Below are 20,893 nucleotides of genomic sequence, written 5' to 3' on the forward strand. Positions count from 1 at the left end.
AACTGCAGCAAACCAAGACCACCCTTGAGATCTGCCTCCTAAAGAATACGCTCACACAAGCTGCTCCTTCCACATCAGATGAGGAAGAAATTATTGTGGAGGTTTCAACATTGTCTTTTTTTATTCAATACATCTATATTTGAAACTTATTATAAATATCCTCAATGTACAGTTTTGTAGATCTCAGATGAGCTGCTGGAAGGGGATGGGGTGGGGTTTTTCTTGCTTTTATTATTTATTATTATAATTATTTTATTATTAATAAAATTTTCTTAGTTTTCATTTCAAATAAAAATAAATTTATATTGACCCCACACTGGCTATTCTACTTGTTGCTCTTTACATAGGCCTATCTATCCATCTACATTGTGATTGAGCACTGGTAATCCAGATTTAGTGATCCTGAAAAGTTCCTATCTGAATCAGAATGATCCAATCCAATGTTGCTTTAAAAAACTGGCTCAAAAAGTAAGCTGGATTACGTGATCACGGATCGCAAAAACAGGATTACTAAAACCGGATTAATTTTATCCGGATTAAACCTTTTGAAAAACCGGGCCCAGGACACAAGAGTTTGGTGACCACTGATCTAAATGATTAAACAAGGAAATATTAGTATTTATATATTATACTATAGATACTAATATAAAATACTAATAATAGCCGAAAAGAAAACAAATGAATGAATGAATATGTATACATATTCATATTTTTATTCATTTTCTTTTTGGCTTAGTCCCTTTATTAATCAGGGGTCGTTACAGAGAAATGAACCGCCAACTTATCCAGCTTCTGTTTATCTCAGCGGATGTTCTTTTGTTGGCAACACAACACCGGGAAACACCCATACAATCTTGCATTCACACACATACGCTACTGTGGGGGAAACCAGAGCACCCGAAGGAAATCCACGCAAACACGGGAAGAACTGACCCAGCTGGGGTTCGAACCAGCGACCTTCTTGCTGTGAGACGATCATGCTACCCACTCCACCAGCATTTATGTACATTATTTTATATAAACACATAGTTAATTAATGTAGGTTTTTGTCTTGAAGCCTCATTGGGTTCTCAGTTTGCTTTTTAGAGTTTTACAATCATGCCAAATTGTTTATTGTAAAGTTTGTAGATTGTTTATTGTTTCATTACTATGTTTTTAAGTACCCCAAAACATAAAACATGAGTTCCCACCAGGGGGATTTATCTCCCGACAACATAACTCCTTAGATCATTCAGGCATTCAAACCCAATAAAGTGAAAACTTATGGAGAGGTGGGGGTGGTTCATGGACAGGATTCATTTACATCTTTTATTATTAAGTGCAAGGATGTGACAAAATTACACTGCAGAATTGTATTTGAATTATTTGATCAGATATTTCAATTTTTTAACATATTGCAATAGATTTTTACATTTAAACAAAACATTTTACACATCAACATTTAGAACCCTGCAGATTATGTACAAATTAAAGAGAAGAAAATAAATGCGCTAGACAGTTTCACAAGTGTTGGAGTTCATCATCTTCATGGGCATGATTATCAAGTTTGTAATTATAATGTTTTGACTGCTCTTTAAATAAAAAACACTGGATGTTTTTTGTAAATGTCTTTAAGTCGTAAATCATAATATACTCTACTTGTTTACTTTAATTGTTTCCTTCTCATCCTTCAATTCTAGTTTGGTGGAAATTTAAATTTTGCCTAAACAAATAGATTGTGACTGTATCAAGTGATTAAAAACAAATATTTATTTAACTTAGTATTGTATTTTTGGGGTGGGGGGGTGGGGGCGGTGTTTGACAGAGTGCGCGCAACGTGTCTGAAGAGCGAGGATGGATCTGGGAGTGAGAAGGGTGCGCATTTTATTTTCCGGGAATTTCCGGGAGACTTGGGATGTCTGAATATCATGTTTAACAACTATAGTGAGACTCGATCCAGTGGTACATCCTTGATAAACTGTCGGACGTGCACTACTCACTGGAGCTCAGATGAGCACATGACAGTGAGTGGCTGTGTGTGTGTGTGTGTGTGTGTGTGTGTGTGTGTGTGTGTGTGTGTGTGTGTGTGTGTGTGTGTGTGTGTGTGTGTGTGTGGTCACGTGATGTGCATTTTCAGCGAACGGAGGGCTGTTCAGAAATGCTAGGTAAAACACGGTGTGGATGTGGATTATTTTTATTCTAAAATGCCATTTTAACACTAAGACATATTAGTGTAAACATGGCCTAAGTGTGTATTTTTCGCGAGCAGGTTTGGCGACGGAGGCAGGGTGATGGATCGGCGATGCCGGCTCAGCATCAAGTTGTCTATTGGCCATCGGCGATAAACGAAGGCATCGTCTATCGGCCCAACCCTATTGGAAATGTAGCAAACTAAGTTAAAAGCTATGGCAAAAGTAGCTCAGCTACATTTAAGCTTCTTTTACGATTTTTTTTATTTTTAAATCAAAGCAACTTGAATCCAAGTCAATCATATCTTAATAATCAGTAAAACTGTCAATAAAGCGTTTGAGGCATAAATGTTTAGTTCAATTATTTACTGCAAATAAGACGTTATACCAAAGAGAAACAAATTGTAGTATATAACTGCAAAAACTAAAAATCCAATAAAACCAGGGGTTACACATTTGAAATACTAAAGTCATTTATAGTGAAATTATTTAGGAATTAGCATTATATTGTATATACTGTAAATATTTCCAACTCTTCATTCATGAATATTACACTACATAAAGTAGAAATTTATAGCAGTGCTTACTGTAAATTACTGAAGTATTCTTTGAGCACAGCATCAGAATTAAAGTTACTGCATTTTAACATGTACTTCTCTATGGTCACATGGAATCCTGCTTCAGAAATAACTCCTCTCCCTCAGTCATATTTCCATCAAGCAAGTTTCTCGTGTTAGCCTAATTGGAAGGCGACGCCACTGACTAGAGCGAGAGGTGGCACCAATGCATCAAAATGTTTGTTGTCGACCACCCTAAAACAGAAAGAAGAAATTTGTCATTCTCGCCATCATATGGATTTTCTTTCATCAGATAGACATCGGCCTTACAGCTCTGTGAATGTCGGTGTTGTCACCTATTGATCTACAAAACAGTAAATGTTGCTTGTGTGAACACTACTGCGCTATTGACAAAAAAAAATACCTTTGCTACCAAAAAGCTATTTGATCTAGAATGTAGCAATGCTACTGTCCAACACTGATTTCAGGTGTTGGTTAGGACAAAACTCCTTTTAATATGGAATATATTCCTTCTATGGCATGCAATTGCTTTTATTTAGGACATACTGCTGTTGCTGTTGTCAATCTGGCAACCTGCAATTTGCATGTGTTTTGGACTAGGAGTGCAATACCTAGTTCAACCACTGGATGGCAAACTTGCATATTGCACCTTTAATTAAGGTCATGCTCGCTGCGTCCCAAATCGCATACTTATGCACTATTCTACGCCATTTTTTAGTATAAATAGTGTAAGTAGTGTGTTTACGTTGAAAACTCTAAAAATAATAAGTGCACTTTAATTACCCGGATGATGCACTCATTCAGCCGCTAAAATGAAGTGTGTAATGATGGACACTTCACGCACTCAACGACCGCAGGTTTGCTTACGTAGCGGAAGGGGCAGAGCTATCGGACGCACATGTTGAATAACTTTATTTATTTTGGATGGTGAAAGCAAAATTCTCCTACGAGAGTGATTTAAGCGCCTCCCAATGGTAAATGCGGGAATACTTACGGCAGGTATTATTTGATAATTCGGTTGTTTATTTCACTGATTTGGCAACCGTCAAACGTCATCAGAGAAACGATTTGAATTTCCGCTTAGTAAAAAAACATTAGTATGCCATTTGGGACAACACTGCATACATATACTATCCTGTTGAGTGTGTAAGTGCATAAGTACATAGTGCATGAGTGCATAGTGTATAGTGTGCCATTTGGGACACAGCAGCTGTCTTGTGAAATCGGGTGCGCACCCGTGAACTGTACCCGAGTTTGCCTGAAAGAGGTGGTCTAGGGGGTACGGTTTGTGCGAATTCTGGTTCAGTTCACTTCTGGTATGAATGCAATAGTACCAAATAACAGAAGAGAATCACCAACAGTACAACAAACTATAATTTTTATAACGTTCTTTCATGTGTGTATATCTGTGTATCACGTAGCTACTGTACCTTGGTGTGGGACTTAGTGGGACTAAGCCAGAGCAAACACCATGATAATGAATGCTTGTATCCTCCAAAAACAGCTTCTGTGGACATTGTGTTATGTTCTTAGCGTTTATAATATTTTTTGCGGCATACGGACCCAAGTCACTTTCTGTATGTCCAGAACCAAAAGCAGAATGACCGCGATGTGCGGACGTCTTTCCATTTTGGCGCTTTGCTTTTGTGGCTGTTATTTAACAACAGCTGTACACACAACAGCAGCTTGATGACACAAGCGTACCAGGGTTTAGAAGGATAAAAAGACTGTAGGTGTGGCCCAAATTGCATACTTATGCACTATTCTACCCCATTTTGTAGTATAAAGTTTTAGTAGTGCATTCACACTAAAAACTCTAAAAAGAAGTGCACTTTAAATACCTGGACGATGCACTTATTCAACCGGTAAAATGAAGTGTGGACTCTTCATGCACTCAACGACCACAGCTTTGCTCTCTTAGCGGAAGGTATGGAGCTATCGGGCACTCGTGTTGGGTTTCTGTGTTTTTTTTTTGGAATGTGAAAGCAAAATTATCCTACAAGAGTGATTACAGCGCCTCCTGATGGTAAATGTGGTTATACTTATGGCAGGGATTATTTGGTACATTGGTTATTTATTTCAAGTTTTTAACTTTTTTTTAAGTTGTCAAACGTCATCAGGGAAACGGTTAGAGTTTTCGCTTAGTAACTAACGTTAGTGTTCGATTTGGGACGACACTATAGACATGTGCTATGCTGTTGAGTGTATTAGTGCACAAGTACATGGTGCATCAATGCATAGTGTATGGAGTGCCATTTGGGACGCAGCTGATGTAAACACTAACCGGCCGAGGTGGAGGCATGGGCGGACAAAAATCAGCTAGAGAAGCTAATCTCTTATTTTTTTAAAAAGTACATATTATAATTTTACTCAAATTTAAATTTGTTTTGCAACTTTTATGTAACACAACATAAACTAGCTATTTGCAAATAAATGTAAATTATGAAATGTTAAAGGCAAATATTGTAACACTCAACAACAGACATTAACACTATTATCTGCAGAAATGATTACTGTATGAAAGATCACCATTAGCATAAATGTAGTTGGTTTTTATTTATCTATAATATCTTCTCTTTACTTTTCTCAGGTTATTAGCATGCCACTGCATTGAAAAGAGATGATATCTTTTTTTACAGTATTATATTTCAGGTGTGTATTATGTTAAAATTTAATGTCTGTGTTGAAAGTTTCAGTGTTAAAAAAGTTTTGGGCGGCATAAGTGAGATAAAATGTATATAACCATTGTGGTCTGTACTAGACCTAACCTTTTTTACTGTACAATCATTGTTAAGTTTTACTGTCAGTAAGTGCCTAGACAAACAGTTTGACATATTTTTTAGTATTGTTTTTAAAGTGATTATTTAACATACTCATCAGATTTTCATCAAAACATTTTCTATCAAACAATTGAAGGACAGAAGTTGTGCGTGCACGATCACATTTCACAAATATTGAAAGATAAAAATCAGTAAATGTTGACTTTAACAAGCAATGTTATCTTCATTATCAGTGACTGTCATTGATGCCTTCCAGTATAAAGAGGTTGTTGACTTTTTTTGGTCTTGATGGTTTTCATAAGAACACCTTGTTTGAATATACAGTACAGACCACATCTATGAAGTGAGCTGTTCTTAGAATATTTTTTTCAGTGTACTGTATTATTTTATACATGAAATGTTTGTTGTTTGAGTTATATGTTGATTTTCCTTAATGAATCGTTAATAAAATCTAAAAGGAATGTTCTCAAAAAATGAAAGCTCAGAAATGTATTCACTTAGAGGTTTAAATGAGCTTATTTAGAGGTGAACAGTCTTATTAAAAAAAAAAAAAGAAAAATCATTTTCATTTATTATATTGCAAGTTATGTTGAGATTTATAGTCATTCGGCTACTTCTGCAACATACAGGGGAATAAAATGTTGTGTCTTGCAGGACCACAGTGCTACACAGATATTCAAACATAAATATGAACAAAACACTGATGTTAGAGCTATTTTAAACCTATACATTACTAAAATACTGGAGCGGTAATCTAACTAACTATGCATATACTATAGATACTTAAACTACACTGTAAAAAATGTGCTATTTAATTAAGTAGATTACAGTATTACACATTGTTTTTCAAGACTTATTTTTTAGCTAAAAACTATTTGAATAAATTGTGTGAAAATTACTACATTATTTTAGAGTGTTAGAAGATGATTTTAATATTATTAGTGGCTTTTATAATTTAAGCAAACCACAATCTACTCATATTTACAAATAAAAATTACTCATTCATAACATTTAAAATCTATAATTTATAATGAAATACATGCACAATGCTTTTTTTTTTTTTTTCAAACATCGGTTTATTACATGCTCCACAAATCACAAAATGGTACATACAATTTGTTAAACAAAGCTAATTAAAATTTACAGCATTTTAAGCTCTGAAATAATGTGTTTTATCCATGCCATGGAAACAAATGTTCTGTATTTTTTTACTCTGTGCACACACAAACTTTCTTTTGTTGGAATAGTCCTACAATAGGCCACTGCCATATCACCCTGCAGGCCAAGACCGGATACTGGATCACTGAATCTAAGCAGGGCTGATCAGTACCTGGATGGGAGACCACATGGGGCACTTTAGATCATTTTGGAAGGGCACTTTCTATCCAAGACTAAAAAGGGCATGTGCACTACATAGGTTCAGCTCTATGTGTGCACGTGCCTGCCCATCATGGCCTCCCAATCATCCCCATCCCCTGAATTGGCTCTATCACTGTTTCTCCACTCCATCTATTGCTGGTGTGTGGTGAACGCACTGGCGCCGTTGTTCCGTTGGGCTGCCGTCGCCCAAGTGGATGCTGCACACTGGTGGTGGTGTGGAGAGACCCCCCTCATGATTGTGAAGCGTTAGGTGTATTGCCATAAATGCGCTATATAAATACACATTACTTATTACTAGTCATGTTTTAGACAAAATTAGAATTTGTGTATTGCATAACAAAGAAAACCAGTATTTATAAAAGCTGTATCTCAAAACATTAGCAAGACACTCAATCAATCAATCAATGCAATGAAATTAAATCAAAAGGTTGTAGCAATCGATTTGTGATTTTAATTTGGGTGATTTTAATTTGGGGAATATTTGTATAAATAAATGTATAAATATTTGTAACGGTTTAAGACAGTTATATTGTACTCCTGGATGAGCTCTCCCTCTTTTCCACACAAACAGACCAGCAACTGAGGACAACTTTTTTTTTGTCACGTCTCTGATTTGATATGAGGTCTGATGCAACTAAGTGTTGAAATTAGTAATATTGCCTAATAATAATAATATACATATAACATCAGAAAAAAAAATACCTGCTGTATGGCACCCATTCTCTATCAAAATATTCAAAATATATACAAAAGAGTAAACTGCCTCCCTTTTGTGGGGAAATAATGTGAACATTTTCTTCATTAATCTAAATAATTAAACAAGCAAATATTAGTATGTATATATTATACTGTAAATACTTATAAAAAATACTAATAATAGCCGAAAAAGAAAATGAATGAATGAATGAATGAATGAATTAATGAATGAATGAATATGTATACATATATTCATTCATTTTCTTTTTGGCTTAGTCCCTTTATTAATCAGAGGTCGTTACAGAGGAATGAGCCGCCAACTTATCCAGCTTCTGTTTACTCAACGGATGCTCTTCCATTGGCAACCCAACACCGGGAAACACCCATACAATCTTGTATTCACACACATACACTACTGTGGGGGAAACCAGAGCACCCATTTATTTTAACATACTGCAATAGATTTTTACCTTTAAGCAAAACATTTTTCACATCATTTCAACATTTAGAACCCTGCAGATTATGTACAAATTAAAGAGAAGAAAAGAAATGCGCTAGGCACAAGGTTTCACAAGTCATCTTCATGGGCATCATTGTAATTGTAATGTTTTGACTGCTCTTTAAATAAAAAACACTGGATGTTTTTTGTAAATGTTTATAAATCGTAAATCATAATGTACTCTACTTGTTTACTTTAATTGTTTCCTTCTCATCCTTCAATTCTAGTATGGTGGAAATTTTCATTTTGCCTAAACAAATAGATTGTGACTGTATCAAATGAATAAAAGCAAATATTTATTGAACTTAGTATTGTATTTTTAGGTGTGCTCAATTTCCTGATCAATTTATTTAAACATCTACAAATCAAACAGTCGCATCCTGTAACCCCTGTGTTGCTTACGCACACTTGACCTCAAGTAAAAGCAGGACTCCTTCTGGAACTTCACTAAATCTTCACTGAAAGTAACAATCCAAACACCAAGGTGAGTTTTGAATAATATAGCTAAAAAGTATTGTTGAATACCTTCTTTAAATACACAGAGAATCCACAGTGTGCAGAGTGTGAATACACACACTTTTTCTGCTTATTCATTTTCACCTTCATTGTGTCAATGCAGAGAAAACTTCTGCTTCTTTTCATCATGATTTCTATGGGGAATGCAGAAGGAACAATATTTTTTATCTTTTTTAAAACACAATTTACTGATGTTTTGTAGCCTTATAAAGAGAAATAGCAGGAAATAGCAAAGATTTTTATTAGTTATAAGGAAAGCTTTCTATTCTGCAAAACAGGCTACCACCGAAAGCCGGGAACATAACCCCCTTTCAAAAGCCCACCCCTGCCCCTCCCCCATTAATACTTATTATTTAAAAAACATACATTTGTACAATTATTATTCTAAATAAGTAAAAAATATATATTTCTAAATGTAACTAGAAAACAATGTAAAGACACAACTGGAGTGATATGCTAAGATCATTTAATAAATATACATGATCTTAGCACATCACTCCAGTTGTGTCCTTACATTCACATCAGTTTGTTTTTGCTTTCACCAGCCTTGGTTTGGTTGTACATAGAGAATAACTTATTTATTCTGAAATTACCACTCTTAACTACTATCTCAAAGCTTTTACTGTTGCACAGCCGATTTTTACTGGGGCACGAAAATTAATTGCTATTTATCAGAAAATAAACAACCAAACCAAACTTTGTTTGAAAGTGTCTAAATATATTGTTTATTCCTCCCCAAAAAAATAGATATCCTATTGACAATAAAAAATTATTCTAAAGAGAAACTGTGAAAGTGTGGGTGGGACTCTGGCATCTTCAATTCAGAGTCTGCTGCCTTCCTCACACATGCTTGGAGTGGTTCTCATGGTGCTGAACAAGTAAGTCATGGTTTTAATCTAAAGTGAAATGCTTGTTTGACTGGACTGGTGAAGTTTTTTTATTTTTTAAACTAAAGTAATCAGCTTTGGTGTCTGGGTACAGTTTATCACTCAGTATAATTAATCTCTTCACTTATTAGGAAGGACAATGGCTGTGGAGTGATGCATCTACGTTTGACTACACCTACTAGTGCTCTGGTAATATTGGTGTTGTTGAGAACTGCATGGAGATCAGTTATACCCGTAAGAATGCAGCATGGTTTGCTTTCAATAATGATCTAATATTATACAGTAACATTTGTTGTGGTCAACATTTGAAGTGGATTAAACTTTTCATCAAAGTTGTCTTAAAACTACTGAACAATACCTAATCCTGTCTTAAGACAGGTTTGAAAAACATTTTTGATCCACTTAAAATGCTGACTACTATATATATTTTGTTGAGGGCACAATTATTCAAAAAATATTTATATTTTCCTACTTAGCAGATTAAGGAATTTTTTTACAGTATTTTCTATAATTTTTCTTCTTCTAGAAAGTCTTATTTGTTTTATTTCAATTAAATAAAAGCAGTTTTAATAAAAAATACATAAATAAATAAAACATTTTAAGGTCAACATTATATGCCCCCTTATGCAATATTTTCTCAATTGTCTACAGATACAATCACTTGTCTAATTAACCTAGTTAAGCCTTTAAATTGCACTTTAAGCTAAATGCTAATGTCTTAAAAAATATCTAGTAAAATAGTATGTACTGCCATCATTGCAAATATAAAAGTCAGTTGTTAGAAATTATTAACTATTAACATAATAGTTATTAAAACTATTATGTTTATAAATATGTTGAAAAAAAGTTTCTCACTGTTACACAGACCTTGGGGAAAATATAAAAGAATAAAAATTGAACAGGAGGGCTAATAAGTTTTATTGTTGTGAATTAATTAGGCTACTGTATGTGCACATGGCAATAATCATGTTTTCTGCATATTAAGAAATGTCTGCGTCCACATGGAAAATGGGAAATCTTGGTTAAAACTGTAAAATATATATGCCACATTTGTATGTGGGGGTGTACACTAAATACACTAAATATTAAAATATGATACGCTAGGGTCACAGAAGAATGCAATGAACATGTACATGAAGTCCATCTTCAGTAAAGGCAATGATACTTCTTCACAGACAGTGGTACTGTGTAGATAAGAGACTGAGTGAAACAATAATGAAGTTTTATGAATAGACCCCAGTCTTTTTCCTGTTGGACAGGGCACTACAGTAGAAAAGAAGTTATCTTGTGTGGAGATCATTAAAAAATAAAAAATAAAGAAAATACAGGCAATATGCCATCAGTGATTTAATGAGAACATCAAGCTACAAAAATACATTTGTGCGCTTATAGCATCTCTCATGGTGACACCTCTGATGTAATACCGGATTTCTATGTACTGTACATGCCTGTGTTTTAAATAGAGGAAATTGTGCCCCAGTATTTGGGGCCAAATGTCACTGCAGAGTACTCATGAATGTGCACTATATACCGAGGAGAAGAAACTGTTGAATAAATGTAATTTTGTTTTAGGTGCATTCTGATAAACCACTGAAGTCATATGGTAGTTGTAAGTGGAGGATGAGGGAGCTCTCAGATATTACCTAAAATAATTTGTGTTCCAGAAGACGAACAAAGGTCTCAGAGGTATCAAATAACATGGGAGTGTGTAGTTAACATAATTATATTTTTGGATAAGCTAACCCATTAACTTTAAAGTTTCTTTTTTTTATAATTATTTTTTTGGGTTTTTGCCTTTATTCGATAGGACAGTAGAGAGTATTTATAGGAAAGCATGGGGAGCAGAGAGGGGGGAAGGATCGGCACAGGACCGCGAGGCCTGAATCGAACTCGGGTTGCCGTGAGCACCAGAGTGCATGTGTCGACCCACTAACCACTGGCACCGACCTTTAGAGTTTCTTTAAGGAACCATCAATGACACTACAGAGTATCTTTCCAAAATGACACCGCAGAATCACATTTGAATGAATTTATCAGTTTCAAGTTTAAAGGTGATTCAAATTCATGACTTTTACCTGAACAAACAAAGCTTTTTTCACTTGTATCATTTCAATTTAACACGAACACTATGCAGCTTATCCACAGATGTACAAAATGCACAAAATGATTTAGCTCGGAAAAACAAGAAATGCTACTCTCATCTTTTCACAGTGTACGAGTTATTCATCATCATCATCATCGTCATCATCATCATCGTCATCATCATCATCATTGTCATCATCGTCATCATCATCATCATCATCGTCATCATCATCATCATCATCATCTTCTGTGTTTACAGTTCCAGAAAGGACATCTTCTATCCAGTTTTCCAGTTCTTCGGCTGACGGCAGCTCGTCATCATTGGGTATCTCTAACCACACACTGTCCGCCTGTCCACCATGATTCATTGAATGTTAAGTCAGTATTAAAAATTTGCATAATAAGAATAAAATAATAATGATATAATGAAAGTATTGCACTTACATCTGTAACATTAACCACACCAATCTGTGGTCTAAAGAGATCAACCTTGAAGGTCATCTCCCAGTAAGGAATGAGCTATGAAGGGAAATGTAAATATGAAGAGGAGCTTAAAAGAAAGAAACTGTATTTTCTCATCACAGAATTACTAACATTCGACTGTCATGCATCTATTTATAATTTATTCACCAATGGGAAGTTGTCTGGGTCGATCCACACAATGCTCAGGTCTGGATTGTGTGTGTTGTCTCTGGCGACTTCCTTCAAAATCTCCAAGAATTCAAAGCCATCTAAAAAAAAAGGTCAACCATTTATTTGTCATTTTATGCATCATTTAAGGAATTATGTATGTTAAACTGCACATACCAGGGTCCTCCTCTTCAGCAAACGCTACAATGTGAATGCCGTTTAAATCATCCTCCTGTAAAAAAAAGGTAATTTATTTCAGTTTCATTGCTTCACAGAATCTCCTAATATTCCACCACTTCACATTGTCAAGTCAAATCACTTTCATTTCTTTAGCCCTTTATATTAGATGCAAGCTTTATATACTAAGTTTTGTATGTTTATTTACAGCTTTAAATATAGATTTTCAAAGACACTTTACATCAGTGGTCTCAAACTTAGTTCCTGGAGTGCCGCAGCTTTGCATCGTTTGGCTTTAACCACTTCCAACTCACACTTGCTTAATAGTCCATATGCTTATTTCACGTGACCGTCATTTTAAAACACGAAAGCAAGGCTGCGGTGGGAAGAAACCCTGAAGTATAGGATCAGCACAGTAAACATTGCAACAACATGCTGTGGACAATAAAACTCAAAATGCAGAAATTGTGTAAACATCACCTTAATATCATTCAGTTCAGTTTATTTTAAACAATTAAAAGCATATCAGGCAACAAACAACATCACAATCTCTTAAAGAGTGTCCTCCTAAACTTCTGTTCATGGCACCAGGCAAACACAGTGGAGGCTTCCCTGCTTGCTTCAGCCTATGTAATGCGGTGAGCGATGAAGTCCTCTGTAGCACATCCTTGTGTTGTCTGTAATAGTGTTGCCCGGTACTGAAGTTTTAAAAATGTCCATTTCCTGCTAACATTTAAGCTCCACTGAGCGCGTTCTTAAACAAGGCTGATTTGCCATAGTACTAAACAGTTGAACGCGGTGTTGCGTTCAACAGTGCTTAAATGTAAGTGGGAAATTGACGTTTTTTATAAATTTCAATGACGAAATTAAGTATCTTGACAGGTCTAGTATATTGAAAGAATCAGTTCATTAACTTGGGTTTAATAAATTGCAGCGAAAACATGTGTTTGGGAAAGATCATGTTAGCTAACTAGTGCCATTTTCCTTATCTTAGCTGAAAATGGGGTCTGACATCCCTTTTTATTTTCACTTTCCATTCAGAAGGGACCTTCGGGTCACTCGGAAGACAGTAAAATGATAAATTTGTGTCGATTTCTCTTTGCTGATACAGGCAGGTACACAACATTCCTGTTTGACTCTTCACATACTTCCGGGTTTCTTCCCACCGCAGCCTCAATTTCACTTTTTCGATGGCGGCCGAGTGAAATCAGTCTATTGTAGTCTTGAACAACTTGATTAGTTGCATCAGCTGTGTTTGATTAGGGTTGGAGCAAAACTGTGCAAAGCTGCGGCCCTCCAGGAATCAAGAGTGAGACCTATGGTTTACATGGATAACCAGGAAAGGATAAAAAGCCATAATGTTTCAGTTTGTAAAATGTTTTCATGTCCAGCAGGTAGTGGTAGAATGACAGCTTAATTCTTGTTAGTTAAAAGGTGATTCAGTTCAGTTTAATATGGATATCACTGTTGAAGAACTGCTCCTTTAACCCCAAATAAGCAAGGCAGAGGTAACAGTGGCAAGAAACCAAAACTCCAGCATGTGATGAAAATGGAGAACAAACCTTGGCAGAAAACAAGCTCAGTCAGGGCACCAGCTCTCCTCTGGCCACATGAGAAAAAAGGCAGAGCTGCTGTCTAAAAAGTCAATAGCCTTGAGAATAATGAACGTGTGTTGTTAAGGTTCAGGTCCAAGTATGTCCCTGGCCATTGTTCAGACTAGCCAAATAGGATCTGTGTAGAGACTTTTGTGTCACCAAGGTTCTCGAAGACCAACTGATCACTTTTTATGGCTTTATTTAGTGATAAAGTTGACCTTCTTCTGTACTGCTTTTTTACATGGCCACTGACTAAACAAATACATTGGTAATGTGCACATAAAACAATGGTTCAACATATCTTAAACTAGTAGCTCCAACCTTTAGCCAAATAAAGCATAATGGCTAAAGATAAGGCTCTGGCCTTTTTATGAATATATATAATGCTTGGGGATGATCCGGTCCTTATCCATACTAAAGCTAGATATATAGCCAACACAGAACAGCCTTTCTTGGTCAGCAAAGACCTTGAGACAAGTCTTTATTAGATATTCTTCTTAGAGACCAAAGTGATCAGATAAAACCCCTACATATATCCCTATGGCAATCTTAAATGCACCATGCCAGAACTGTCTTATACCTGCAGCTGTATCTAAAAGTCTCATCAAAGCCACTTATAAGCCAGTTGTCGGCTAAATTGAAGCCGTTTTTCTTTTGCTAGGGCAGTAGAAATTGTCCCTTGACTGCGCTTTTTTTTTTTTTTAAGATTTTTACTCTGTTTATGTCTACTTTGGTTTGCTTAGTTGAGATTAATTGAGTTGTCATACAACTGACTCACACCCCTCATCATAGACATTTGTACCTTACTAAAGAGACTGAACACTGAACTAGCTTCCATTGCCATCTTTAACGGAACTTGAATTGAACTTTTCACACAGCCCATATTTATATTTAAATATATTTAAAGTAATCATAAAGAGTCATCATGCTGTGAACTTCACATAGTTTGAAAATATAGTATTTAGTTGATGACATTAAGCATTTGCTACAACAGTAAACATAATGGCTTCTGTTTTTCGTGAGGGATTTGTTTCCACACTGCAACACATAAAACATCTGGAAATCCTGTCAATAATCAATTTTTACCAATCTATTCAAATAGATGACAGCTGAAATGCTTTTCTATTTGTGTGATTCAATTGTGATGTTCAGTCATAAGTCAATCAGCATGATGTGAGGCTGAAAATGTGTTAAATCTCGAAGATGCTAGATGCCACAACTGATACAAATATTAGAATCAAGTATTCCAAAAACAAATTCAGTTATTACACTCAAACAAAAAAATCTAAGTGTCATATAGTTACAAATACAAAAATATAGCTCACCCAGGTCTCAAACATGTCCTCTGCCTTAAGCTTTCTTAGAGTTGGTCTGTAGATATAAACCAGGTATTTAGTATTAGATGCATGTGCAATATCTGATTATCTTTCAGAATACTATTAATGTAGCTGCCCTACCTCCTGTGTTCAGATATGAAGGCCACCAGCTCTTCCTCTGAGTGGGGTTTGTCTGGAATGGTTACTGGTTCCTCCATGAAGGGCTCATAGAAGTCCACCTCATTCATCTTCAGAGTCAGCTCTTTAGCAACCTACAAGGCAAAAATAAAAGCAAATTGCATACCACTAATGGCTTTCAAAGACCACTCCACAAAATAAAAATAATAATAAACATCTTCAGAACATATACAGCATAAAATAACATAATACTCACAGATTTCTCAAAGGTGGCAAAAAATTTGATAAAAGGCTGAAACTGTTCAGCTGCCTCTTGGAAAGCAAGATAATCTGAGTAGAGATGAGAAGATAGATTATTTATTTATCATTTATTTTTCAAAGGCAATGGTAATGCTGTAAATATTTATTTCATAGAAACTGAAAAATGTATTTGGACATTGTAGACTAAAAGAATGGTGAAAATATGACCTCTAAAGGTCAACTATAACTTGAAAGAGTAGTAGCCTACAATGTTCAAGAGAACTAATAAGGTGTCATTTAAATTTAAGCCCCAACAGTATTTTGTAGCACCCTTTTGAGTTTTCCCCAAAGTACCTTTCAGGGAACAGTTCCATTTATTTAGAAAGACTAAAGAACATTTTAGTAACACAAAGAAAGTCGACTGTAAAGCATATTTTGTGGAATAAAAATATTCCATAAAAATTTTAAGATCCTCATTAAACCATTAATCTAAAAAAGCATTTAGCCTAACAGAGTCACTTCATATAAATGACCTACAAATGTAGCTTAATGAATAGTAGCCTACAATGCTCAAGAGAGTTCATGCTATTTCAGTGTACTGGAATGTACAGACATTTAATAATGTTAACATATATTACACTGAACTATCTTAAAAATACTACAGTAATTCCAGGAGTTTCCAGGAGTTATTGTTGCAACACAACAGAAGCAGCATTTTATTTTCTCAAAAACACTTTCAGTGAGCACTTTTAAAAACATTTTTTTTTATCTTTACTCACTATACAAAGACAATAGGAATGTTTAATGAATATTAAAGAAACTTCATGGAACCACGAATGCCTAATGAAACATTATTTTTAACAGAGAACTCAACAAAGTGGTAGCTTATTATAAATGACCTCGAAATGTTAACTATAGCTTGAAAGAGTATAGTCTACAATGCTCAGGAGACCTCATGAGGTTTCAGTGTAAATCTTTGTGCACTCTAAAGCACTGAATGATTCCATGGGTTTAAAGGCTCTTCACGGAACCACTGATGCCAATTAAGAGCCTTTATTTTTAAGTGTATATTAGTTAACGTGCAGAGATCATATCACTCCAGCTGAAGGATAAAATTGTCTCTGAACATTCAGATACCTCCTCTCTATCATAGTTTGCTCACACATACTCACGTTCAGACTCTTGACTCTTGAAAAAGCCAATGAGTTTGATGTCTTCTTCCATACGGTCAAAAGCTCGTAACTCCAGAGCATTGTCAATGATCTCAACTGGATCTTCCAACAGCTGAAGTATGAAGAAGACGATTAAGTTAAAATGACATAGAACAGTAGTAAAAATAATTAAATGTCTGGATTTATGATGAATACAGATTCTTTACATCCAAAAGGAATTCCACAAGAGTGTCAGCAGATGGAAGTCCATCAAATTCAATCACACGGTCATCCTTAAAGATATAGACGCTGCCCTCCTCATGTAAACCTTACAATGAAACACATGGTAAGTCTCAGTGTGTTTAGCCTACAGTGTCTATATCTACATCTACAGTGTGTGAATATCAATGTATGTATATGTTGTGTTGAACTGCTGTTTTTTCTAGAAGGTTATGTAATTAGGATTTTAGGCCATTGTATATGCATCATATGTTTATAATAATTACTATATTTCTCTCTTCTTTTTTTTTCAGAAAAACTAAAAAAACAGAATAAAGGGGACACAAATGTGATAATCAAGATGCGTGAGAAGCTCCAGTTTGTGCCAACTGAGTTTGATACCAAACCAAGTAGACATGGTCATTGAATGGCACAGTTAACCAATCAAAATAGAATGTCTTTATAGTGCCATGAAACCAGCAAATCACAAATAGTCTGTCAAACCAAGTTTCGCCTCACCTAGTTTCTTGGCAACCTTTGCATCTTTCTGGGAGTCAACCATTCCAAAGCCAATATCCTTTTCCTCCAAGACTTGAGCAGCTAGCTGTGGAAAAACAAATCAAAAATGTATCAGAATGAAGGACAATGAAGCTGAAAAGCCTGGTTTTAGACTACAATAGTTCATTAGTAGTTGTAGGGCCTCCTTTTGTGGCTAATACATATCAATTTGTCTTGGGAATGACAAGTCCTGCACAGTGGCCAGAGGGATTTTAAGCCAAACTTCTTCTGTGCTTGTGGAGGAAAACATGGGGGGGGGGATGTGCTTTACCCCAAAGTGCTTTAATAATATTTAGATCTGGTGACTGTACAGGCCATTGGAGATGTTCAACTTCACTTTTGTGTTCATCAAACCACTCTGTCACCAGTCTTGCTCTGTGTATTTGTGCATTATCATCCTGATACACAGATGCAATGTTTGAACAGTTAGATGCACATGGTCCTCCAGAATGGTTTGGTAGGCCTTGGCAATAATGCGTCAATCTACCACAAGTATTGGGTCTAGGGAATACCATTATGTTCTAGCCCAAACCATCATTGATTCACCTCCATGCTTCACTCTGGGCATGCAACAGTCTGGGTGGTGCGGTGCATTGGGGCTTCTCCACACCGTAACTCTCCCCAATGTGGGACAGTAAAGGTGGCATCATTAGAGAACAATACATGTATTACACTGTCAACAGCCAAAGGTTGTTGCTGATTGCATCACTGAAACCATCGTTCGGTATTGGCATGAGTGGCCAAAGGTTTGGCTACAGCAGCCCGGTCATTTATTTTGACCCTGTGGAGCTCCCAACAATTTTGATGGAAATAAGAGATTTGAGGTGCAGATTTATTACTGCAGTGTGTTGGGCAGCTATGGTTTTACGTGTTTTTAATACAAGCAGGGTTAGCATGCACACACAGTTACTCCTCTTGGATGTGGTTCATCCTTCTTGATGGTACACCAAAAAGGAATATAATATGTACGTTATTGTAAACACAGTTTACATTCTATGACACAGAAGCCCCCTCCCATTAATATGAAGAAGGCCACAAGTTGGCACAACGGTTAAAATGATTACAGACTTTCTTGAGAAACATAACAGTATGTACTGCTGCTGTAAATATTATAAGTACACAGAGTACACATTGACATCATTGTCTAGATAGTGAACCTGTGAGCCATGAATTTGGAGTAAAGGAGAGCACTTATATAATCATTTTAGAACTTCTCTTGGTTCCATAAATACCCTCAGCTTTCGTTATGATGTGAGTATTTAAATGGCTGAATTTTAAAAACAATTTGCTAGGACCACTTTCACAAAGCCCCGTTCAGATATTCAGAAAGCCCTTAGAAGCTATCAGGTGGACTGAAAATGAAGTGTCTGATTAACGTGATGACTTTTTTTAATCCAGTTAAATACAGAAGTGAAAAAAGAGAGCCATGTGAAGATGGACATGCCAGTCAGCTGCAGTCCCAGGGCCTCTAAGCATTAAAGGTATTACAAACATTGTAGCTGACATAAACTTTATTAGAGTCAGCAGAATGTTTAAAAATGATAGTTAAATAAAATGTTTATTTGATCAAATATGGTTAAAAAATGCAAGATGACCAGTCGGGGTATATTTTATACACAAAAAGGTAGCATTTTACTTTGATGGCTCACTTCTGCTGACTTTTTAAGCAAATTTACTGCTAAATTTCAACTAGCAGTCTCACAACATACATTCCACTTTAACTTAGGAAGTGGATGTCAACTTTATAAATTATACCTTATAAACCTTATATACCTTATAATTATACAAAAATATATAAATTACTACCAAACAAATTGCTGAAAAGCCTAAAAGTATTTTACACCAAAATATTTGACATTACATATATTTACATTTTTAATACTCTCTGCCAAATTCCTTAAGGCCCTATGCAATGTATCTACAATAGCTGTAAATGTGTATAACAGTTGTACATTTAATGCTGCCTTAAATTTTTAGTCATTTCGACTCGCATGAAACCAACTTCAGACATCAACATTGTAAGAAAGTAGTCGCTTATACATTTTTTAAGTTGAATCAATTACATTTTTAAAGCAATTTCAACTTACAGTACATTTTAACTGAATTTAAATGGCAGTTTCTTGCTGCTTTGCTCCAATGAACATGCCATTCAGTCTGTTTTCTATCATATATTCTTTCTTGCCATTTCTACACTCACCTCCAGCACTAGTTCGGTCAAATGCAACTGTTTCTGAAGCTCTTTGGCAGCCGGTGGTGGAGCATGGTAGAACAGACACAGCATGTCGTATTTCTTCAGAGCTTTGCGGTAGTTCTTATCATCTATGTCCAGGACACGGTCTTCGCCATCATAACGGGGGAATTCAAGGCCTTTCTTAGCACTGGCCAGGGTGAAGAAGGCCATAGAAGCAAGCAGCAAGATCCAAATGGTGTGCATGGTCTATTGTATCAAAGACCTTTCCAAAAAGAATCTGTGTCTCTTCATGCAGCGTCACTGGCCTTTTAACACCTCTGGTATAGAAGTGTTATCGAAGTCAATAATTGTAATGCCAACTGCCCAGGCCTTCTTCCAGAGGGTCAAAAAGTCTGCAAAATGAAAAGTCAGCTTTCTGCAGGCAAAAACCTTTGACTCTCTGCCTTCTCTCCTGAGCAGAGACAAAGAGTGGCTGATTGTGCTGGTAATAGGATGGGAGAGAGCAGGCAGGATACCTTACATAGCAGTGTCCCTCTAACCCATTTTTAGGAGCCCAGTTGTTTCAGAGCTAAAAATACCTCAGATGGAGTAGCAAGGGAACAAGAGCACTAGGGAGAGTGATTAGACCAGTTAATTTGACATTTGATGCTGAGAGGTGGAAAGAGTGATATGAAGACTTCACTGCAATATAAGACAAGAGCAAATGGTCCCTTTCCAGTATGTGTGTGATAGAGATGGGAAGGTTAGAGTTAGTTATAAAGTCATTGAGTGTACTGTATACTGTAACCAGACACTTGCTTCTTTTTGGTCAGGTATGCCCCTCTACATTTGTGTGGAAGTTAAGCTGACACTTTACATGCGCTGATGTGACATTGATTGGTTTTGTTGGCTCTGAAAAGCCATTAACACAGCGAGAAATGACCAAAGTCCTAATTAAAACCACACAAAAATCTAAAAACTGAACAGGCTTTATGCGTTCTGACTGTTAATTACACATGTATCTGTATTGTCATTATTGGTATGTACATAATTTTTAACACAAATATATGGCTAGTTTAGGAAGGGGTTTACACATCACAATTATTAGCTTAA

General features: G+C 35.8%; 1 protein-coding gene and 1 long non-coding RNA gene across 4 annotated transcripts in view; one reads left to right on the plus strand and one right to left on the minus strand.

Moving 5' to 3' along the window:
* Positions 1-9,738, plus strand: part of LOC147835338 (uncharacterized) — a 38,776-nt gene extending 29,038 nt beyond the window's left edge. For both annotated transcript variants that reach the window (XR_015499657.1, XR_015499656.1), the window contains one exon: positions 9,636-9,738. This is a non-coding gene — a long non-coding RNA (uncharacterized LOC147835338). The remainder of the gene's footprint in view (positions 1-9,635) is intronic.
* A 664-nt stretch (positions 9,739-10,402) lies between these two features.
* On the minus strand, positions 10,403-20,271 carry casq2 (calsequestrin 2). Of its 2 annotated transcripts, none has more exon segments than NM_001002682.1 (11): positions 10,403-11,936; positions 12,031-12,105; positions 12,217-12,317; positions 12,394-12,448; positions 15,314-15,359; positions 15,446-15,576; positions 15,699-15,772; positions 16,855-16,966; positions 17,061-17,161; positions 17,572-17,656; positions 19,808-20,264. In NM_001002682.1, coding segments are annotated over 11 exon segments (1,230 nt in total). In that variant the 5' UTR covers positions 20,045-20,264; the 3' UTR covers positions 10,403-11,723.
* Positions 20,272-20,893: the final 622 nt, after the last annotated feature.

The sequence above is a fragment of the Danio rerio genome, chromosome 9, assembly GCF_052040795.2.
Source record: "Danio rerio strain M-AB ecotype USA chromosome 9, GRCz13ab, whole genome shotgun sequence".
NCBI lineage: Eukaryota > Metazoa > Chordata > Actinopteri > Cypriniformes > Danionidae > Danio > Danio rerio.